Source organism: Musa acuminata, chromosome BXJ2-8 (genome assembly GCF_036884655.1).
Source record: "Musa acuminata AAA Group cultivar baxijiao chromosome BXJ2-8, Cavendish_Baxijiao_AAA, whole genome shotgun sequence".
NCBI lineage: Eukaryota > Viridiplantae > Streptophyta > Magnoliopsida > Zingiberales > Musaceae > Musa > Musa acuminata.
The window spans coordinates 13,755,039-13,777,627 of NC_088345.1; the positions used below are offsets into that span (position 1 = coordinate 13,755,039).

The following is a 22,589-nucleotide window of genomic DNA, read 5'->3' on the forward strand; positions in this document are numbered from 1 at the left end:
ATCACATAGTAAGACCAAAATTTTAATATGGAAAACCCAATACGGGAAAAATCACGGGACCGTAGTCCACCTCAAACTTCCACTATAAATAATAATGATAATAGTTTTACAATAAGTCTTCTATAAAATAGTAAGAGGATCACAATGATATCAAGATCATATATCTTAACTAAAAATAACATATTTTCGTCGTATAGATGGATTTTATAATAATTTTTTTTTCAATTTTATCACAGGAAAGTACTTCAGAGAGGGTAAACTATAGATCAACACCGTTAGATTTGTTGAACTTGATATAAAGATTCTCCACATAAAATTTAAACCAAAAATGATAAAATTTAACATCTGATCGTCAAGCAAAAAAACTCATAATCCTATTTTTCTTCCTCGTCTCTCTCTCTCTCTCTCTCTGCGCTGCCGCCATTTTCTACGCGCTCACTGTTGTCCCTCCTGCACGAACGCATATCATTCAAAATCTATTTCTTTTACTTTTAATTATTAATTTAGATTTATAATCTAAATTATCCAAACCTACGAATGGGCTGGGCCGAACGTGCAATTAGCAGAGTATCAGAGCCCGGAATGGGGGCTATTATTATCACAGACGGAGCCGGGACCTAACCAAAGAAGGGGATAGGCCAGCATTGAATGAGCCCCCTGGTGCAGCTCTTGCAGCTTGCATGCGAGCAGAATACGGACGGTTCTGCAATTATAGAAACAAATGTAATTACAGGAAGCGGATCGACGATTTCGCATTCCGATAGGGCAAATATAGTCGTTTGGTGGACGGAGAAATGACCGATAGATACTAATCCTAATGGGGATTGGGGAGGCCCTAGATCACGAGGAAACTACGCGGAGTTGTCATAATGGCACGAGCAGATCCCCCCTGGAATTAAATTGCGACCACTTGTAGTATTAAAATAAAAAAAAAGTACGATAGCATCTTGTTGCCAATGTAGAGCCACCGCAAACTGCTCGCTCCGTCCTTCCACATGCATTCCTGGATTTAACTATTTCTAATATAAAGCAAACGAATATTAAAATTTTTATCGTCATTATTATTATTGATGTTATTGATTGTATCAACAATAATAGTATAATAATAATAATGGTTATTATTCTTATATGAGACAAAAAGGGGGGAGCGGCAGTAGTGCCAGTCGACTGACTGATTCACCATTCAACACCCGAGAGCTCTATTAATAATAATAGATTATTATTAATAAGAACGAGACAGATATATTATTTCCGGTGTGTAATAAATACTATAATAGCAGGAGCAAGGGTTTCCCCTTCGTTTGCGGATCGAGCTGTCTCTCATCTTCTGCTCCTCTTCCTCCTCCTCCTCTCCCTCCCCTTCAGTTCTTCTCTCTGGTTCTTCCTCTTGTAAGGTTTGTTTGTTTGGCCGTGGGATTGATGGGGGTTTAGCTAGCATTCGGCGGATAGGAGTCGTGGCATTACCCTTGGATTGCGGGCAGCGGAGGAGCTAACTGATGGGATCCGGCAGTAGCAAGGACGCGGTGGCGGCGGCGGCGTCTTCGTCGGTTAAGGTCCGAAAGCCGAAACCGAGAAGGATTAGGTTATTCGACTCTTCCTGCTTCGGTCTCTCCTCCATTCTATCAGATGGCCATCAGGTGGGCTATCTCTTCTTCTCTTCAGTCTCTTTAGACGTTGTTCTGGTTTTGATTCAAATAATGACGGTTGATCTGTCTTGTGAAACCCTGGATCTATTTCTTGTTGGTGGTGAGCCCAATGGATAGGGAGCTTTTATTTATTTATTTTAAATAATTTTGAGAGGGCAGAAATTATTGGCTTCGTAACCCTATGCCAAAGCCGAGAGACATTGCCACAAAAGATGCTCTTGAATCATAAAGACGCTCATTTCTTCTGCCTGATATCAGAAGAGAAGTGTTATGCGGTCTGTGTCAATGAAAAGCCAAAGCCGACAGACATTGCTACAAAAGATTCTCTTGAAATATAAAGACGCTCATTTCTTCTGCCTGATATCAGAAGAGAAGTGTCGACTGATTCTGTTGGTGTACAACTGGCCATTGTTAATTAGTTTGACAACAATATATTTGTACCATTTCTCTCGGACACCATGCTACTTATGTGTTGTTTTAGAATGCCAACATTCAGTTTCTGGTGGGAATGATATATTACAAAATTATTCTTTATTTTGATCTGCGATCGTTAGCTAACTGAACAAAGCAAAGCATTTAATGTACTGACTGTGTTATGTTACTTTCTGGTAATGACCCATGATGGAGATCTTCTACCCTTATGAATGCAGATCTTTGAGTTGACACATTTTGATCAAATTTCCTCTAAAATCTGTACATTTTTTAGAAGCCTGTACCATCAGAAACCTACATTTTCTGGACAGAATGGGTCAGTTATCTATGGTAGTCTAGATGTTAATACCTAGTGGCTCTTTTCCACTTGGCAGATTTCTGGATTCACCTTTTTGCTTGATGCTGCCATTTGCTAAACACAGATAAAAGATTTTTGAAATGTGTGAAACTTGAAAAAGAATTTAAATTCTAATTTTTGATAGATTATTCCTATCATAACATTGAGTATGTATAGATGTTTTTCACCCCTTTTAATTTTCTTTTATTATGGATCTTTGGCCACACAGTGGCATTTTTACTTATGCCATGATTATTAGGTGGGACATTTATGAGCTGTTCTGCACTCTATTGGCATAGAAACTTTTTTCATTTTAGCTTCCTTTAGAAGGGACCTTCGTAGCCAATGGGTTTTGTCTGACACATTCTATCAGTAAGCATAATCATGTGATGGATTTTGCAGGGCAAATTAAAAACCCTACACAAAGATAATTCCTATGGTATCTTATGTGGACTTGCTTTCTTGTTAACCTCAAATCTTGTAAAATAAACTATTCTTTTTTTTTTAGCAAAATTAATTATTACTTATTCAATTTCGAATCTAAATTATTCTTTGATGATTATTTTCTTCTAGTCTAGAGTCTTTGTGCATGAATAAGAGCTTTCTCCTGTGATTGCAGAAGACAGAAGAGAATGAGAGACCTAAAGGCACCTTTTGTGCTGATGAAGCAAACAGTAAATCAAGTGGAGGAAATGATGATGATTGTGATAAAGCTTCAGTTCCTTGTCATAACAAGTTGCCTTTGCTGCATTCTTCTGATGTTGAACAAAGTGGAGAAGCCGATGAGGGTACATCACAGACCGAACTGGGTCCCAACAGCAGTTCTTCAAATGCTGTAGTTGATCGATCATCGGGCACTTCTGGCAGGTTACATTCTCGTTTTAACTTTATCCCAGATGGAATCAGCTTTAGGCTTAACAGAGCAGTCAGTTTGGGTTCGTCAGGGTCCCGTTCTCTCCTCTCTACTGGTCTCTCTGTTCCAAGAAGTGACATGGGAGAACATGTTTTAGTAAATCTTGATAGTTCTGTGGATAGAAATGATACACAAAGTGGCAGCACTCTGGAAATGAGCTCATCCCAGAATGCAGGTCGAATTAATGCAGAAAGAGAGGCTACATTTAGTCAATATTCTAATAGGAGCTTTGTAGAATCCAGGAATACAAGGCATTCTCATAGAAGGCTTGGACCCCAAGAACCTTTGGAAGGTAGTGTAAGGTTTAGCAGAACACTTAGTGTTGGAAGGCTCCGTGATAGAGTTCTCAGGAGAACTCCATTTTCTGATGGTTTATTTTATCCTGCTTTCCTGGAAGATAGGTCTGTGTGGTCCAGTGCGCAGGCTAGTGGAAGACGAGCCTTGGGTGGTGCAAGAAGAACACCTTCTTCCCACAGGATTAGTGGATTTTTGTCTGATTCCTCTAGTAGTAACCTTCGTCGGATTGCTAGATCTATGGATATCGGCGATGATAGTGTCTCAAATAGGCGAACCGTGCATCATGATGCTTTGGAGCATAGATCAGCTTTCCTTGAAAGGAGAAGAAGAATAAGATCTCAGGTAGGACAATTTGGATTGTCTCTTTGTGGTTTCTCATATTTATGCAATAATCACAGAATTTGTTTTTTATTTGCAGGTTCGTGCTCTTCAACGACTTGGTAGCCGGTTTGAGAGTTTGTCAGGTCATGACAGATCATGTATTTTATCTGGTCAGCATCGAACAGGCCGGTGCACATGCAGAACAAGTAGACAAACTGCCAATCCTGATGATGACACAAACACTAGGGCAAGCATATCAAGAATTGTTATGCTAGCTGAAGCACTGTTTGAGGTATGATGGAACAGTGAATATGAACTTGGACAAAAACATTTGTTGTATAAATAAATAAATAAATAAATATATATATATATACATACATATATATATATATGTGTGTATATATATATATGTATGTATATATATATATATGTGTGTGTGTATATATATATACATATATATGTATGTATATATATATATATATATATATATACATATATATGTATGTATATATATATATATATATATACATATATATGTATGTATATATATATATATATGTATGTATATATATACATATATATGTATGTATATATATACACATATATATGTATATATATACACATATATATGTATATGTATGTATGTATGTATATATATATATATATATATATATATATATATATATATATATATATACATACATACATACATACATACATACATACATATACATATATATATATATATACATATACATGTATGTATGTATGTATGTATGTATGTATGTATACATACATACATATACATATATATGTGTATATATATACATATATATGTGTATATATATACATATGGTTTCTTTGGAGCAGTCAAATTTACTTCTTATGCAACTCTTTTAGGTTTTGGATGAAATCCACCAGCAGTCCATAGCTCTATCTTCTCGACCATCTTTTTCGTCCATCGGTTCAGTTCCTGCACCAAAGGAGGTTGTAGAGTGTATTCCAATAAAAATATATAACAAGCCATCAAAAACCCAAAACGAGGAGGTTGCACAGTAAGAATCACTCCTTTTCTTGGTTGCCCTTTTACTTATCTGTGAAGTTTTCCTGCTGCTCCTTGTTTAAAAGTTATGAAAAACACCTTGTCTTTTACTGATGAAAATTATTAAGTGCTTCTAATTAAACATGCTGGCAATTGCTTAAATGTCACATTGGACCTTCATTATTAAATATTCTCGTTGAATATAAGGGTTTTTGATCATGTAGCTTTTAGATTGCTTAGATGCATTGTTATACTTTATTTAAATTACTAAAGTCGCTTTCTTGTAATCCATATAGCCTAAATTTGACTGTCGTAAATGATTTTGTTTAGACTTCTGTGGTATTTTCTGTATTCTAAGCTGTAGAGGAGATCAATCTGATAAATCTTAGGATAGTACAATATGTAGTCTCAGACACAAGCATGTTTTGTTAGAAATGCTTCTGCGATTCTTATGATTACAATTAAATTCTGTCACAAGTTCAATGTGCATGGACATAGGAAAGATGTCTAGAAGCATAATACATTTGCATAATTACATGTAGTACACTAACTTATACATGTGTATGTATAGAACACATTGTTTTTCTCCAAGTACCACATTGGTGTGAAAATCTTTCTGTCATTCTAGCCAAGTTATCACTTTACTTCCCTCCATTTCCTTTTTTTTTTAAATTCGAAGGATCTTATGTATATTTTTACATGCATGAAGTGCATGTTTATTTTATGAATGTACATAGGCATAAAATGGTCTTATGCAAGCTTGTAATAATTGTTTTCCCTTATTGTTTGTCCATTGTTTGGAAATAGTATATCTGTAACTATGCACTGTAGATATGACTGGTCTGTGATACAGTGACTTTCAGATAACTATGTTTACAGGAAAGTGTGAGTGAAATAGAAAACTCTATTGCATCCTTGAAAAATCCTTCATGTCATACTCTGAAATCAATCTGTGGTTCCCAAGTATAGCCACTGAATTCAGCAAACAATTTTTCAGTTCATGTGTCCAACATTGACCTTAGATATGCAGACCCTTGGTTTTGCCTTTGCCCTTTCAATAGCCTGTGAACAACAGAGTATGTTCCTTTTATATTATCAGCCGTAGCTTGTTATCCAAGCTGTTCAGAATTTTTGTCATGTTATACCAGCCAAAAAACAGAATTTTTTGTGCAAATTATAGGGCGCATGAACAATGATTTTAGGTTGTTTGTATAATGTAGAGGATTGTTTTCTGAGTCATACACAAAAATTGCATTAGAAGGGAAAAAATGAATATAGGTTGCAGCTGCACTGACGAGGGTATAATAATTATGTTGAGGTATGATAGTTAAGCAGTTAGGGAGCAACATGTACATTCTATTTGCAATCAAATGCTGGTTTATTGAAATTAAATGTGTAACTTATGTACTCAGAAAGTTGCTTTTTTTCATAGATTGCTGCTGTTTGTATTTTTAAGTTATAATATCATTGTTTTCAGTGGTATTATTTTTGTATATAATGAACAATTTTGCACTTGAAGTTTAAACAATTAAGCTTATTACACATTCCCGTGGTTGCTATTTGATTGATAGATGCTATATTTGCCTTGTGGAGTATGAAGAAGGAGATTGCATACGGATGTTGCCTTGCAATCACGAATTTCATCGAACATGTATAGACAAGTGGTTGAAAGAAATTCACAGGTATCCTTCTAGTGCATTTTCCTCAGTTTGCCATTTCAAGGTCATCTTTTTCAAGCTACCTCAGTCTCATATTGTACAACTTCTAGATCATGTTAGGTTTTTGTATCTTGCTTTTATTTTTCTTAAGAAATTCTAAAATTCTGGACTAGCTTCATTTTTTCTTATTTTTTATTGTTTCTTTAACAAGAAAGCATATCTAAAAAGGTTACTGCATTTCCTAGATAAAAAAACGTTGTCAAGCATCTCTTGCTATGTTTGTTGAAGATCCACTTTCCAATTCAAGTGCGAGTGGCTTTTTTTTATTCTTTTGATCACAGACTTAAACATTTAAAAGTGAAGTTCAATGGATATCATTATCAAGGATCTTGGTACAATTAAATGGGCCATGGGAGCTGGCTGTTGTATCAGTATTTGCCGACATGCCAAGCCAATACCAAGTTACTAACTCTAAAGTATGGTAGTTGGAAGTTAGGTGATTAAGAAAAAGGAGAGAACCTATAATAGTCAGAAAATCATGTACCTCATTGTAATGCTGACACAAGGTTTTTAATCTCGTACCGTACCAATGTATCGAGCTTTGCTCGGTACGGGGTACCGAGCGGTATGCTTAAAGAAAAAATATAAATTATAATTTTAGGTATGCTCGTTGTTCTCTCAAAACCCTTAGCCTTCTCGTCGCCTCAGTTGCAGCCTTTGATGTCAAGGAGGTGGGGAGGAGAAACCCTTCGGCTACGACCTTTGGAAGGGTTACAAAGGTTCCGGGGTCTTCGCCGCCTTCCTCGTGATCGCCTCTTCCGTTTCTCTTGCTGTTGCCTCCCCCAATCCCCTCGTCTCCAGTTCCTCCTACAAAGAGGTACGACTCTTATTGCTATTACCTCCTGGTTCTTGATAGGGGATTAAATCTTTCGTGTTGGTCGATCGATTAATTGATCGACAGGGATAGTCGAGGGAGGGCGACGCCGGTTTGGGATCGAGAAAGGGCGTGAAAGATAAGTTCGCGGCGAGGTTCTATGGGCTCAGTTTCATCGAGATGCTAGTGACGACGTATCGGTGACTTAGCGATCGTCTTTCTCGATGCTTCTCCCTCTTCTTCGAACACCCTCTTCTTCCTCCCCTCGCCTTGTTGCCCCCACTCGATGCTTCTCCCTCTTCTTCGATGATTCTCCCTCTTCTTCGATGCTTCTCCCTCTTCTTCGAATGCCCTCTTCTTCCTCGCCTCGCCTCGCCTCGCTGCAGCCAAATACCTGATATCGCCTTATCACAGACAAAATTGTAAACGAGGTGTTTGATGTAATGCTCATGTATGTCTGTGTCTTTCGGTTTTGTTCATGCTTTGCATAGCATGTAAAGGGCTGACAATAGGCTTAGTAGTCTCATTTTGTTTGGTTTTGATAGCCGTCTTAGGCTTGCAAACAAAGGTTGTGTCATATGGACACTTGTGGGTATTTTGGTCTGTAGTGGACCATTTTGGACCATTTATTGTGCGACTGTTTAGAGTTTATGAAGTCTGTTTGAAATTTACATTGGATATGAATTGTTTGCTGAAATAATTGCTTGTGTATCCCACGTGAGACATTTTCTCTAACCCATTTTCTCTTTTGTAGGTCTTAAGGGACCATAGGAAGTTTCGGGGAGGCTGACCTTTGCGGACGGACACGCAAGGGTACCACACGACTTAGGCAAAACCAGCTAAGTGTGTGATATATGGTGTATTGGAGCGGGACAAGCACACATAGAAACACTTGGCATGCAAATTTGGGGGACATAGCGAGGCTGTGTTGAGGGCAGCCAGCACGCATATCATTTGGGGAAACAAGCATAGAGATGTAGGGAAAATGAGTCACTTAGTGGAGCGGGTATCTGAGATTGACATTCAGAGGAATGACCAATCTTTTGCGCAAGAGGCACCACAAGGACAAGCAAGCTGGGAAGAATGCGTAGCGCATAAAGGTTGGGATGGTTGAGTTCGAGCTACAGCTCAATGTTGGCAACCATACTTGATGGTGTTCAAGGCAAGCGAGACTCTTGGTAAAGGACCAGACTATACAAGGTGGAATGAGTTGTTCATTGACTAAAAGAGTTGTGCAAAGCTCACAGAGGTGAGGGGAATTGCTAACTCGAAGAATTTGGTACTCATGCAAGAGTTTGTATGCGGACGATGAGATGTTCGTGGCCATCTCAAGACGATCGAAACTCGATGCCATGAAGCATTGAAACTTTCTCTTCGGCATAAGAAGGATACGTCCGTAGGAGGTTGAAGTGTGCAGTGAGTTCAGCATGTTGCCAGGCCTTGAGGGGTGCAGTAGGGGGGCTTTATTGGCGAGGAGTCCTAATATAGCACGTGCATTTGCGGGGGCAGAATAATGCATAGTTTGTTCAGCAAGGCGGAGTAGTCTAAGGCGATGATGGTCTCCGAAACTTCCAAAGGGAAGGATGCGAAGAGAGAAGTTGCTTCAACGGGATAAATACCTGGGAGGGATAAGTTCTGGTTCTCCAGAGGAAGAATAATGTGCAACGGACTGTACATGTTGAGGAATACCTTAAGACAACAACCCCACAAAGCTCAACGGATCGAGCGAGTGGCGAGGAGTTATCGTATGATCTCGTATGAGGTAATGCATTAATAGATGCATTGCGAGATCAAGTGGGGGAGCGACCCAAGACAATACAAAATGAAGGCACATTTGGACTTGATATGGAGATTAGACTCAATGGAGGGTTGACCCGTGGAATGATGAGCGCGAGGGCCACCATCAACTCAATGCAAATCGAGAAGTGAAGTATCTAAGCCGCATGAAGGGAGTCAGCATAGAAGATGAAATATGGAGTGAAAGCATGAAACTTGGACAGAGGTCAAGGACATAAACTCTTGCAGAGGCAAGAGCGGGATCATGTCGTTCTATGGGTCCTTTATTCTAATGGAGCAGACTCATCCTGTATGGTGCCAAAGACGAAAGGAGCTTCGAGGCACATGCACCCTATCTTGGAGAAGTATTTGACGGAGGAACCAAGGCGACTCAACTTGCAAAGGCGAAGTTGGGTTCAGAAGGCCTTGGCACGGGGTAAGAGGATGCGAAGGCGGGTACTCTTGAAGAATACGTCACAATGCTGTCATTCAAGTTGCCATGAAAGAAACGGTGCCAGCGGAGATTGTGCTGGTGGGGGTAGAGGCCCAGGATCTTGATGGTGCACCAATTTTAGCGAAGTCGGTGGACTTCAAGAGCTATTAGGCAATAGACTGTCCTAGAGCTGTGCTTCGTCTAGGTGACCCGAGAGCGGGTGGACGAAGGTCGATTGCTAAAGGAGTGAACACAATCGAAGGTGGAAGAGGCCTTGCGATGTGTTGGCAGAGGCCATATATGAAGGGATCACAATCTGAGTTCATCCCACAATGATCATAATGCAATGGTGATAGCACCAGGAGGTGACATGGTGCAGCGGATCGTGATGGAACAGTTCATGGCAATACGATACACACGAAACTAGTCCTGCAAGGGACTAGATCATACGAAGGTATGATCGGGAGCTATTGGGAGTGTCACTTCAGTGAACAATACGACAACAAGAAAGACTATAGATTCAAGGAGTGAATGCCATGGTATTGTAGAGGCGAGTTTTCCGTGCGTGCATCAAATTTTGCATTGAATAAAAGCCTTAGTTATCAGCATATGAGGGCTGTTTACCACCGAGGGAGAATTTTGAATGCAAGTACCAGTGAGTCCCATGGGTGGGGGGGGGGGGGACTTGATCATGCCGAGGTACGATTAGAGTGGTTAGAGAGTTGGACTGCTCCAGAGCTCATATTCATTTAAGGGAGCTCGACAAGTCAGAGGATAAGACCGAGTAAGCGAACGTTACTACCAAGGAAGCTAAGAAGAACATAATCGATACGAACACTACAACATGATGGTGATGGCCATGCATAGGAGTTGTAGTATGTTTTTCCATCGACCAAGGGGAATTGCTCGGAGAACACAGAGGTGTTGAAGCAGGGGGTTGAAAGAGGCGAGGAAGCGACGACGAGTCCAAAGGGACTTAGTTATCCAAAACCAAGCATCGGTTAGAATTGAGGTAGACTCGAAGGAGTGCTACGGTGCCACAAAGGTAGATCTACCGATCACGAAGAAAGGGACGCAGATGCGAGGCGACAGATAGTAGAGCTATGGGCATGGCAATGCCATGGTACCGTAGAGGTGGGACTTCCTTGAAGTCATCGATCCTTTGTTCTCCTGGAGGGAGAGTGCTTGGTCGTGAAAGGGGCCAAGGAGGTGGAGAATGCCGAGGAAAACTCTAAGTTTCGAGACAAGGCTGAAGGGCAGAGGCCAGGGAACTTCGTAAGACCGGTGTCAACGAGCTTTTCATCAAGATAGTCGAAAGTGGAGGATTTCGGGTCAACGCAAGAGTGCTCGACCAAGGAACAAAGTAGGCAGTATGCGGTGCTGTACCTTTATGACTCAGAGGAGTAGGCGACAAAGATGATGGAGAAGACGGTGTAATCCCAAAGACGACCAAAGCTATTAGAGACTTGCTCTAAGTTGGGGGTGAAAACTTTTTGTATTCCAAAAGTTCAATGGCATTGAGAAGGTGAATCACAGTAGCTAACTCAACGTAATGTCACGGACAAACTTCGAAACAGGATGTTTGATTTAATGCTTATGTATGTTCGTGTCTTTTGGTATGTTCATGCTTTGTACAGCATGTAGAGGGACTGTCGAAGGCTTAATAGTCCAATTTTAGTTGGGTTGGTGGCCGCTTTAGGCTTGTAAATAAAGGTTGTGTCATGTGGATACTTGTGAGAGATTTTTGGTCTGTAATGGACTATTTTGACCCTTTGTTGTGCAACTGTTCAGAGCTTGTAAAGTCTGTTTGTAATTTGCATTGTCTATGAAGTGTTTCCTGGAATGTTTGCTTGTGGATCTCGGATGAGGCGTTTTCTCTAACCCGTTCTATCTTTTGTGGGTCCTAAGGGATCGTGGGAGGCTTCGAGGAGGCTGACCTTTGCGGACGGACATGCAGGGATGAGGCAAAACCAGATAAGTCCGTGACAGATGGTATCAGAGCCGGACAAGCACTCATAGAAACACTTAGCATGCAAACGTGGGGGACCTAACGGGGTTGCGTTGAGGGCAGTCAGCACACGCGCGACCGTTTGGGGAAAAACGAGCAAGGAGATGTAGGGAAAAGGAGTCGCTCAGAGGAGCGAGCATCTGAGATTGGCATTCAGAGGAATGGCTAACCCTTTGCGCAAGAGGCACCACGAGAATAGGCAAGCTTGGAAGAATGCGGAGCGCACAAAGGTTGGGATGGCTGAGTTTGAGCTAAGGCTCAACGTTGACAACTATACTTGATGGTGCTCAAGGCAAGTGAGGCGCTTGGTAAAGGATGAGACCATGCAAGGTGGAATGAGTTGCTCATCGACCGAAAGAGTTGTGCAAAGCTCATAGAGGTGAGGGGAATTGCTAACTCGAAGAATTCGGTACTTATGCAAAGGCTTGTATGCGGACGATGGAATGCTTGTGGCCATCCCCAAGCGACCGAAACTCGGCACCATGGAGCATTGTAACTTTCTCTTCGGCATGTGCAGGATACGTCCGTAGGAGGTTGAAGTGTGCAACGAGTTCAGCATTTTGCTAGGCCTTGAGTGGTGCAGCGGGGGCTGTATTGGCGTGGAGTACTAGCAAATGTGTTTGCAGGATGCAGAACAATGTGCAGTTTGTTCAACAAATCGGAGTAGTCCAAGGGGATGGTGGTCTCCGAAACGAAGAGAGATGTTGCTCTAACGGGATAGATATCCAGGAGGGATAAGTCCCGGCTCTCCAAAGGGAGAATCATGTGCAACAGACCGCACATGTTGAGGAGGAGCACTTCAACAAACAACAACTCCACGAAGCTCAATGGACCGAGCAAGCGGCGAGGAGTCGTCATATGATCTCGCTTGAGAGAATGCATTGGTGGATGCATTGCGAGATCAAGTGGGGGAGCGACCCAAAGCAACATAAATGAAGGCTCACTTGGAGTCGATATGGAGATCGGACTCAAGGGAGGGCTGACCCGTGGAATGATGGACGCGAGGGCCACCATCAACTTAATGCAAAAATGAGGAGCGGAGTAACTTGGGTGTAACTTGGTGAAGTACCTAAGTCGCATGAAGGGAGCTAGCATAGAAGTTGGAACACGGAGCGGAGGGATAGTTGTTTCCTTGGATAGAGGTCAAGGACATGAACTCTTGCGGAGGCAAGAGTAGGATCATGTTGTTCCATGGGTCCTTCATTCTGACGGAGCGGACTCATCTTGCATGGTGCCAAAGACGAAGGGAGCTTCTGGGCACATGCACCTTATCTCGGAGACACATTTGACGGAAGAACTAAGGCGACTCAACTTGTGGAGGCGAAGTTGGGTGTAGAAGAGTTCTTGGCACGGGGCAAGAGGACGCGGAGGCAGGTACTCTTGAAGAATATGCCACAGTGTTGCTAGTCAAGTTGCTAGGCAGGAAGCGGTGTGCAGCGGAGATTGTACTGGTAGGGGCAAAGGCTCAAGATCCAGACAATGGTGCACCATTTTCAGCGAAGTCGGTGGACTTTTTGCTACTAGGCGACGGACTGTCCTAGAGCGGTGCTTCATCTAGGTGTGACCCAAGAGTGGGTGGATGAAGGTAGATTGCCAAAGGAACGAATAAAATCGAAGGTGGAAGAGACCCTGCAATGTATTGGCAGAGGCCACACATGGAGGGACCACAATTCGAGTTCATCCCACAAGGATCAGAATGCAATAGAGATGTCACCAGGAGGCGACATGGTGCAGTGGATCGTGGAGGAACAGTTCGTGGCAATGTGATACATACGACATAGTCCCGTGAGGGACTAGATCATACGTTGGTATGATCGGGAGCTACTAGAAGCTCCACTTCGGTGAACAACACGACGGCAAGAAGGGCTATGGATTCAAGGAGTGAAGGCCATGGTACCGTAGAGGCGGGTCTTCCGTGCGTGCATCGAATTTTGCATCGGATGAAAGCCTTAGTCATCAGCATATGGGAGCTATGTTCCACGAAGGGAAAAGTTCGAATGCAAGTACCAATGAGTCCCATGGGAGGGACTTGATCATACAGAGGTATGATCGAAGCAGCTGGAGAGTTGGACTGCTCCAGAGCTCATATTCGCTTAAGGGAGCCCGGTAAGTCAGAGGACAAAGTCGAGTAACCGAACTGTCACGGACAAACTTCTAAATAAGATGTTTGATGTAATGCTTATGTATGTCCGTGTCTGTTGGCATGTTCATGCCTTGTACAACATGTAGAGGGGCGGTCGAAGGCTTAATAGTCCCATTTTAGTTGGGTTGGTGGCCTCTTTAGGCTTGTAAATAAAGGTTGTGTTATGTGGACACGTGCGAGAGATTTTCGGTCTATAATGGATCATTTTACCCTTTGTTGTGCAACTGTTCAGAGCTTGTAAAGTCTGTTTGTAATTTGCATTGTCTATGAAGTGTTTTTCAGAGATGTTTGCTTGTGGATCCCGATTGAGGCGTTCTCTCTAACCCGTTCTCTCTTTTGTTGGTCCTAAGGGACAATGGGAGGCTTCGGGGAGGCTGACCTTTGTGGACGGACACGCAAGGGTGCCGTACGACTTAAGGCGAGGAGTCGTCGCATGATCTCGCTTGAGAGAATACATTGGTTGATGCATTGCGAGATCAAGTGGGGGAGCGACCCAAAGCAACATAAATGACTGCACACTTTGAGTCGATGTGGAGATCGGACTCAAGGGAGGGCTGACCCGTGGAATGGTGGGCGCGAGGGCCACCATCGACTCAATGCAAAAACGAGGAGTGGAGCAACTTGGGTGTAACTTGGCGAAGTACCCAAGCCGCATGAAGCGAGCTAGCATAGAAGTTGGAACATGGAGCAGAGGTACAGTGCTTTCCTTAGACAGAGGTCAAGGACATGCACTCTTGCAAAGGCAAGAGTAGGATCATGTTGTTCCATGGGTCCTTCATTTTGTCGGAGTGGACTCATCTTGCATGGTGCCAAAGACGAAGGGAGCTTCTGGGCACATGCACCTTATCTCAGAGGAGCATTTGATGGAGGAACTAAGGCGACTCAATTTGCGGAGGCGAAGTTGGGTTCAGAAGGCCTTAGCACGGGGCATGAGGACTCAGAGGTGGGTACTCTTGAAGAATATGCCATAGTGTAGCCATTCAAGTTGCCATGAAGGAAGCGGTGCACAGCAGAGATTGTGCTGGTAGGGGCAAAGGCCCAGGATCCAGACAATGGTGCACAAATTACAGTGAAGTCGGTGGACTTCGGGAGCTACTAGGCGACGGACTATCCTAGAGCGGTGCTTCATCTAGGTGTGACCCAAGAGTGGGTGGATGAAGGTCGATTGTCAAAGGAGCGAACAAAATCGAAAGTGGAAGAGACCCTGCGATGTATTGACAGAGGCCACACATGGAGGCTTTTCATAATGAGGATTTTCAGATTCCATCCCCATCACAGAACTAATACATGCTGTCCCATACTGAGTGGCATGGAAAAAAGGGTCCTTTCCCTTTTAAATTTTATACTCTTAGTCAAGGAATAGTTACTTGAGTATATATATATATATATATATATATATATATAGTGAAAGGTAAGTAGTAAAGGCAGGATTAGATCCTAGGACTGCGATGATCTGACAGAAAATAATTACTTGAATAAGTTTTGTAAAACAGTGTATTTGATATGTGGGTTCTGCGGGTCAGCCCCACGAGAGAACCATACATGTTTTCTCATATCGAGTGAATATAACAAAAATAAACGTGGGCCAGGATTGTCCAAAAATTCATTATATTGCTTCTAACTATATGCATATTTACTCCAGCAGTTCCTTGCATATCTTTGGCCTGCAAGGAAAAGATTGGATTCTACAATTTTGTCTGTCATGTTATGATTGATTTTGTAGGAACCCAAGTATGTGTACTTATATGAAAAGGAATAATCTCATACTTTTGCTATAATACAATAATCATGTGGAATATTTGTGTACAAGGCACTCGATATGATGAACATTGTGTATTTGAGACATTGTAGAAAAAATACGTAGCTAGGAGTGATGAATAAGGAAACCAGCCAAATATAAGAAAAAGAAAAAGTCAAGGTTCTCAAAAATACATTTGAACCATTTATTAGTATGAAATCAATTCTATTGTCTGGCCAGAAGTTCTTGATTAATAATATCTTTCATAGTTGCAAGCCTTGGATCAGTCTACACAAGGCTTCAGCCTCTACATATGACTCAGCTTTAGGCTTGATAGTATCTACACATCTAAAATGCTTCCCTACAGCATTAGCAGTTCTCCCATACATAAGAGAATCCATCGGCAATATGAAACTAACTGATTTGCAAACATTTTAGGATTCAGAAGTTATCGTGAGGCTACTTGCACACAAAGTGATTTGAAGGATTGATACACTGCTCTAGTAGTTTGTCTATTATAAGTTTGCTTATAATGTGTTATAGTTGTATATTTGAATGTAAACAACACATTCTTTTGGGATCAGTGTCAGCTAGAGGTTTGCAACTCAACCTTCGTGTTTGTTTCTTGTTCTTTCATTTGTTAAACCTTTTCTTTTTGTGGCCAATGTTTATACTTCTTAATTTGTATCTTGATGAGATTGTATGCTCTTGTAATGGCAAATTAACCTCAAAATAGCAATTGTTGCCATGCATCCATCTTGTTGACCTTTTTTTGGTAAAATTGGTGGTATAGCTTCTCAATAGAGTTGTGCAAATTTGGTGACTCTCTTTATTACAAGGCATGTAAGTTGCAAACTTGTGAAATCTGAGAAGATTTGTCAGTGTTATCATCGTCTGAAACTGGGGGGGGGGGGGGGGAGTCACACTCTTGCAACAATCAGTCTTCCATCACGATTAGGAGATTCCGAGGGATACTAACAAAAAAAGGGAAAAAAATGGCAAAGAAAACATCAATACAACATGCTAAAAGGTAACTAAGAATGAACAAAGTTTAGTTATCAGTAATTTGATGTGGCTGTTTTTATTTTTATTTTTATTTTTGAGGAAGTTCGATGCTGCTGTTGCATATGAAGAATGTCATGTCATGATTTATGGTGAAATTTGAGCTGTACTTTATCCATGGTAACTCACTGTTGTTTTCATCCATGTCTAACCCTTGGCATATATGTATTCTGTGTAGGGTCTGCCCACTTTGTCGAGGGGATGTTTGCTCATCAGATGCATTAAACAAGCAAAAGCTCAGTTAAAGGATTAACGAATGTTGTACAATGCAAACAGGGTCCCTGCTCAGCTACAAATTTACCAGGACCTGTCTTGGCCCCTTGGAGGAACCAACCTTCAGGTTATGCAGCATCTTGATGGGGTTTCCTAGTGGGCCTCTCAACATCAGCTTTGGATCTGCGTTGGCTCATTTTTCTAGCCAAATCTTTGTGTATGCAACCATGAGACGGACGAACACGGTTTAAATGTAGAAACATTTTGTAGAAGGGACACCAAGAGATTCATTGATTTGTTCAAAAGTAACTAACTCGATTAGTGTTTCCAGTAAAGCTTTTATCTTACCATCATCATATCTGCGTCCCTCAAATTGACATATGCCTCAGGGCCCAACTGCTGAGGCAAGAGCGAACCTCTTAGGTACCGTGAATCAAAATCTGACTTTTCTGAACGCATTGCCTAGAAAACGTTTTATCTTGCCTAGAAAACATTTTGTACCCGCAGTTTTAAATTTCGTCTTCGGCCTTTCTTTTCCTTTAATCATCAGAATGAGCAGCGTCTTTGTGATGATCCGTAAAGCTATATGAAGATTTATCTGATGGATGAGGCGAGGCGAGGCGAGGCATTTGCCATATGTGACGGATCTAATGGGATGGGATACCAAGACGCAGCAGCGGGTGGGCCAGGTCTGCATTATGCTCTCGGCCACCTCGCTAGGTGGACGGACGTGCAGACCCCCTCTTTGACCTCAGGACGTGGCGGTCGCACCTCATCAGATCACCCTCCTATTTGATTTGATGTAAGGATAAATAGAAATTAAAAAGTACAAGAGGAAAATGGGGTGTCGAGGAAGCTCACGAATTGGACCATGGCATTCCCCCCGCTGCCGCCCCACCACGTTACCCGCACCGCCCACTTTTTCTCTCCTCCTGCTGCTGCTCCTCCACCACCATCTTCTCTTTTGCCTGCCACTCTCCCCGCAGCGAACCAGGAAGCCAAGCATCCCAATCACCGCCGTCGTGGCATCCTCCTCCGACATGAGCAACAGCAAGAGCAACCACAAGAGTCTCCCCAGGACCCGCAGGCCAGAAGAGAGAAGCACAATAATTATCCCAAGCTCACCATTCGAGCCCGGCTGAGCCAGCTCTGCAAGGAGGGCCGTCTTGACGCAGCCCGTCGCCTCCTTTCCGATTCCCTCGCCCGCTCTGCCCCCACCCCCACGCTTCTCTGGAACACCCTCCTCATTGGCTACGTCTGCAACTCCCTCCCCCACGAGGCCCTCCGCCTCTACGCCCTAATGAACTCTTCCTCCTCCTCCTCCTCCTCCTCCTCCTCCCACCACCACTCTCGTCATGGCTGCCCCCGCTCCGACGCATACACTTACTCCTCCGCGCTAAAGGCCTGCGCTGACTCCCGCCAGCTTCGGCTCGGCAAATCCATCCACTGCCACGTCATCCGTCGCTCTCGGGCACCCCCCAAGAGCCAGATCCTCAATAACTCCCTTCTCAACATGTACGCTTCCGCTCTTGAGCCTGATACGTCCCACGCCGATACCATCCGTTTCTTGTTCGATAGAATGCCTAAGAGAAATGTCGTTGCGTGGAATACATTGACCGGATGGTACGTCCGATGCCGCCGTCCTGATCGTGCGTTGGCACAGTTTAGGCTTATGCTGGAGGTCGGAATTCGGCCAACTCCTGTCAGTTTTATCACCGTCTTCCCAGCGGTTGCTGCTACGGAGGAGGGTAACAAGTACGGCGACGTGCTCTATGGGTTGATTGTTAAGCATGGCCATCACTATATCGACGATCAGTTTGTCATCAGCTCCGCTGTTTTGATGTACGCCCAACTTTCGGAGGTCCAATCAGCGAGGCGGATATTTGATCAAGCGAAGGAGAAAAATACGCAAGTGTGGAACACCATGATTGGTGGGTACGTTCAGAATGGTGGTTACGGTGAAGCTCTTGCTCTCTTGGTCCAGATTTTGGAGTCAAACATGGTTGATCCCGACGCTGTGACGTTTCTCTCCTCCCTAATGGCGGTCTCGCAGTCGCAGGATCTCGGGCTGGGGAAACAAGTCCATGCATATCTGATCAAGAGGAATTGTTCCCTGCTGCCTTTGGTGCTGTGCAATGCGCTCATAGTTATGTATTCGCGGTGTGGTAAAGTTCAGGTTGCACTCGAGCTTTTCCGTCGGATGCCCCAGAGAGATGTCGTCTCATGGAACACCATGATTTCGGCTTTTGTGCAGAACGGTTTAAATCTCGAGGGGGTATCGCTGGTGTACGAGATGCAGAAAGATGGGTTTTTGGTGGATTCAGTGACTGCGGCGGCTTTGCTTTCGGCAGCATCCGATGCGGGCAATATCATGATGGGAAAAGAGACGCATGGTTACCTCCTTCGGCACGGCGTCAAGTTTGATGGGATCGCTAGTTATCTGATAGACATGTATGCAAAGTCGGGCTCGGTCGAGATCGCACGGCGACTGTTTGATGGGGAGCAAGCGGATGAGCGAGATAGGGTCACCTGGAATGCGATGATTGCTGGGTACACCCATAGCGGGCAGACCGAAGAAGCTACGGCCGTGTTGAGAAAGATGCTTAAAGAACGCCTGACGCCCAATGCAGTGACGCTGGCGTCCATCCTTCCTGCCTGTAGCCCGGTTGGAGGAATCCGAGCTGGTAAAGAGATCCATGGGTTTGCCGTTCGCCGGTATCTAGACGAGAATGTGTTCGTGGGCACAGCATTGATCGACATGTACTCCAGATGCGGTCACATCTCGTTTGCGGAAAGAACGTTCGATGGCATGGAGGACAAGAACACTGTCACTTACACAACGATGCTGTCAGGCTTTGGTCAGCACGGGCTCGGTGAAAAAGCTTTGACTCTGTTTAGTTCCATGAGAGAAGCAGGGGTAAGACCCGATGGCATCACCTTCGTAGCACTTATATCGGGGTGTAGTTCCTCTGGGTTGGTAGACGAAGGTGTCGCAGTATATGAATCAATGGAGGAATTTGGCGTAGAGGCAACTCCGGAACATCATTGTTGCGTGGTGGATTTATTGGGTAGGGCTGGAAGAGTGGAGGAAGCATATGAGTTGGCTAAAGGATTAGGGGATGATGGAAATTATGCAGGAATCTGGGGTTCTTTGCTTGCCGCATGTAGGGTTCATCGCAAACTGGAGTTGGGGGAGTCGGTAGCTGACAGGCTGTTTGAGATAGGGAAGGAGAGGGGACTTGCGGGTTATCGTGTTCTTCTTTCGAACGTGTATGCCGCCGACAGGAACTGGGACAATGTGGATAGGGTGAGAAAGGAGATGAGAGAAAGAGGACTGAGGAAGGAACCTGGTTCCAGTTGGATCCAAGTTGGGGATTGGTCACACCGATTCATGTCTCGGGACCGAACCCACCCAGAGAATGACCAGATATATGCGATGCTTCGAGGGTTAGCTTTGGAGATGAAATCACCAGGTTATGACACCACCCTCCGACCTTCCGATTCTGATTCCACAAGCAGCAGTATGACAACTTTGTTGGATGCTAGTGCGACGTGAAGGTAGACCCTGCGCATCTCCTCTATTACTCCATTCTTCTGCCTGTGATCTTTTGGCTCCCATGGGTGAGAGACGAACGATAAAATTCGCTTGTGCAGAGGACATTGATCCGACTGAGTGACAGACAAAACAATTCTAATTGCTTATGTATGTATGTATGTATAGCTTCAAAGTCCCGACTTCGTTGTGAGGTATGGGCACGAGAAGACTCGTTTCAGTATGCTTCACGCCCCCTGCCACTTTAGTTAGTATTATCTCATCTACACTTGGTTACATATTTAATTTAAAAATACATCAAATTCAACAACAAATTACAAATAGTATTATTATCACATTTAACTCATACGATGAAAGTTTCCAACGGTTTGGAGAAACTTCACGTCCTTATATTAACTCTAGGATGAATCGAAATATTCTAGCTTGAAAGTATATCCGATTTAACATGATAAGGCTTTTCGTTGGATCATAAAATTCTTCTTTGTATTTTATATTATTTATCAAGTATTTACTAAAAAATTACTCGTGGGATCTTGAGTTAACGTTTCTACTAATTTATTTTCTTTTGCGGATCCTATAAGGTTACAGGGAGACTGATCCCTTGTTGTATAACATAGGCAAAACTAACTAAGTCCGTATCAAATGATATCAAAGCGGGACAAACGTACTAAGAAACACTTAGCATGCAACATGAGGACCTAGCATGGTTACATGGAGAGCAACACGCATGACCATGCAGAAAAAAATAATCATAAACTAGGGAAATGAGTCATTCCATGGAGCGAACATCCATGATTGATATAAAGAAGAATGATTAATCTTTTATGTAAGAGACGCCACGAGGACAAATGAGCTAGGAAGAATACATAACTAACAAACACTAGGATGGCTAAATTTGAGCTACGACTCGATATTGTCAACATAACTTGAAGGTGCTCAATGCAAACAACGATGCTTGGCAGAGGATCAAATCGTACGAGTAGAGATGAGTTACTCAACAACTAAACGAATTTGTACAAAGCTCATAAAGGAGAGAAAAATTATTGACTCAAAAGAATTCAGTACTAATGCAATAACTTATATGCAAACAATGGATTGTCTGTGACCATTCCAAGGTGACTAAACTTTGACTACATAAAACATGAAAACATTCGCTTTGAAATGAGAGAAAAAGTTATGTCAATGAGACTCTAAACGATGTAGTAGATTCAACACATTGCTAAGCCTTGAGGGCATAATAGATGGCTACATTGGAGAAGAGTCATGATCTAGTATGTGCATTCGTAATTGCGAAACAATACACTATTGCGTCTTCATAAGACAATGCATTCTTAGGAGATGGTGGTCTAAAATTTCTAGAAAGAAGAATGCGAAAAAAATTGTTACTATAATAGAACAAATATCTAGAGGATAAGTCTCAAATTTTTTGAGACAAAATTCATGTGCAATATAAAAATGCTTTGCAAAAGTTTGAAGGGGACCAGAATCAAGCAAGCGACAAAGAGTTATTATAAGATTTTACATGAGGTAATTCGTTGATAGACACATTGCTAGATCAAGTGGAGCGATCAAAGACAATACTAGATAAAGGCACATCTAGAGTTAATGTGAATTGAGCTTAACGAATGGCTAACCCATGAAATGATAGATGCGAGGGCCATCATGATTTTAATGTAAATCGAGGAGTAAAGCAACTTATGTGAAACTTGAATAAGTACCCAAGTTGTATGAAGAGAGTTGACTTAGAAGGTAAAACATAGAACAGAAGCACAAACTTTGTGAAGCTTTCTTTGAGAGAGGTTGAGGACATGAACTCTTGTAAAGATAAGAGCCTCATCATGTTATTCATTAGTTTTCTTATTATAATAGAATGAGTTCATCTGGCATGGTGTCAAAGTCAAAAGGGACTTTGAAGCATATGCACCTTATTTCAATAAAGCTGAAAGGATTAAGGTAAGGGATTAGTTCAACTTATAATAGTGAACTACAATTGAAAGCCTTGGCATAGGAAAGAGGCTACGGAGGCAAACACTTGTGAGAAGTATGTGAATGTTGCTATTTAATTGCTATAAAGGGAGTGATGCACATTGAAAAGATTGTGTTAAGGCAAACACTTGTGAGAAGTATGTGAATGTTGCTATTT

The 22,589-nt window shown here is 42.6% G+C and overlaps 2 protein-coding genes across 2 annotated transcripts; both read left to right on the top strand.

The window, feature by feature from the left end:
• Nucleotides 1-1,270: 1,270 nt before the first annotated feature.
• Nucleotides 1,271-17,249, top strand: LOC135619278 (uncharacterized). Its single transcript, XM_065121147.1, has 6 exons — nt 1,271-1,637; nt 3,035-3,967; nt 4,044-4,238; nt 4,847-5,001; nt 6,560-6,670; nt 16,859-17,249. The coding sequence occupies exons 1-6, from the start codon at nt 1,497-1,499 to the stop codon at nt 16,923-16,925; spliced, it is 1,602 nt and encodes a 533-aa protein (XP_064977219.1). The 5' UTR covers nt 1,271-1,496; the 3' UTR covers nt 16,926-17,249.
• A 468-nt stretch (nt 17,250-17,717) lies between these two features.
• Nucleotides 17,718-20,669, top strand: LOC135619277 (pentatricopeptide repeat-containing protein At3g22150, chloroplastic-like). Its single transcript, XM_065121144.1, has one exon. It carries the CDS (start codon nt 17,765-17,767, stop codon nt 20,447-20,449), a length of 2,685 nt encoding a protein of 894 aa, XP_064977216.1. The 5' UTR covers nt 17,718-17,764; the 3' UTR covers nt 20,450-20,669.
• Nucleotides 20,670-22,589: the final 1,920 nt, after the last annotated feature.

Excerpts from the sequence above, each read along its gene's own strand:
- LOC135619277 (XM_065121144.1), top strand. The coding sequence starts at position 17,765 with ATGGCATTCCCCCCGCTGCCGCCCCACCACGTTACCCGCACCGCCCAC.
- LOC135619278 (XM_065121147.1), top strand. The coding sequence starts at position 1,497 with ATGGGATCCGGCAGTAGCAAGGACGCGGTGGCGGCGGCGGCGTCTTCG. Across the intron at positions 1,638-3,034 it reads TTCTATCAGATGGCCATCAG|AAGACAGAAGAGAATGAGAG; the intron begins GTGGGCTATCTC and ends CTGTGATTGCAG. Across the intron at positions 5,002-6,559 it reads CAAAACGAGGAGGTTGCACA|ATGCTATATTTGCCTTGTGG; the intron begins GTAAGAATCACT and ends TTTGATTGATAG.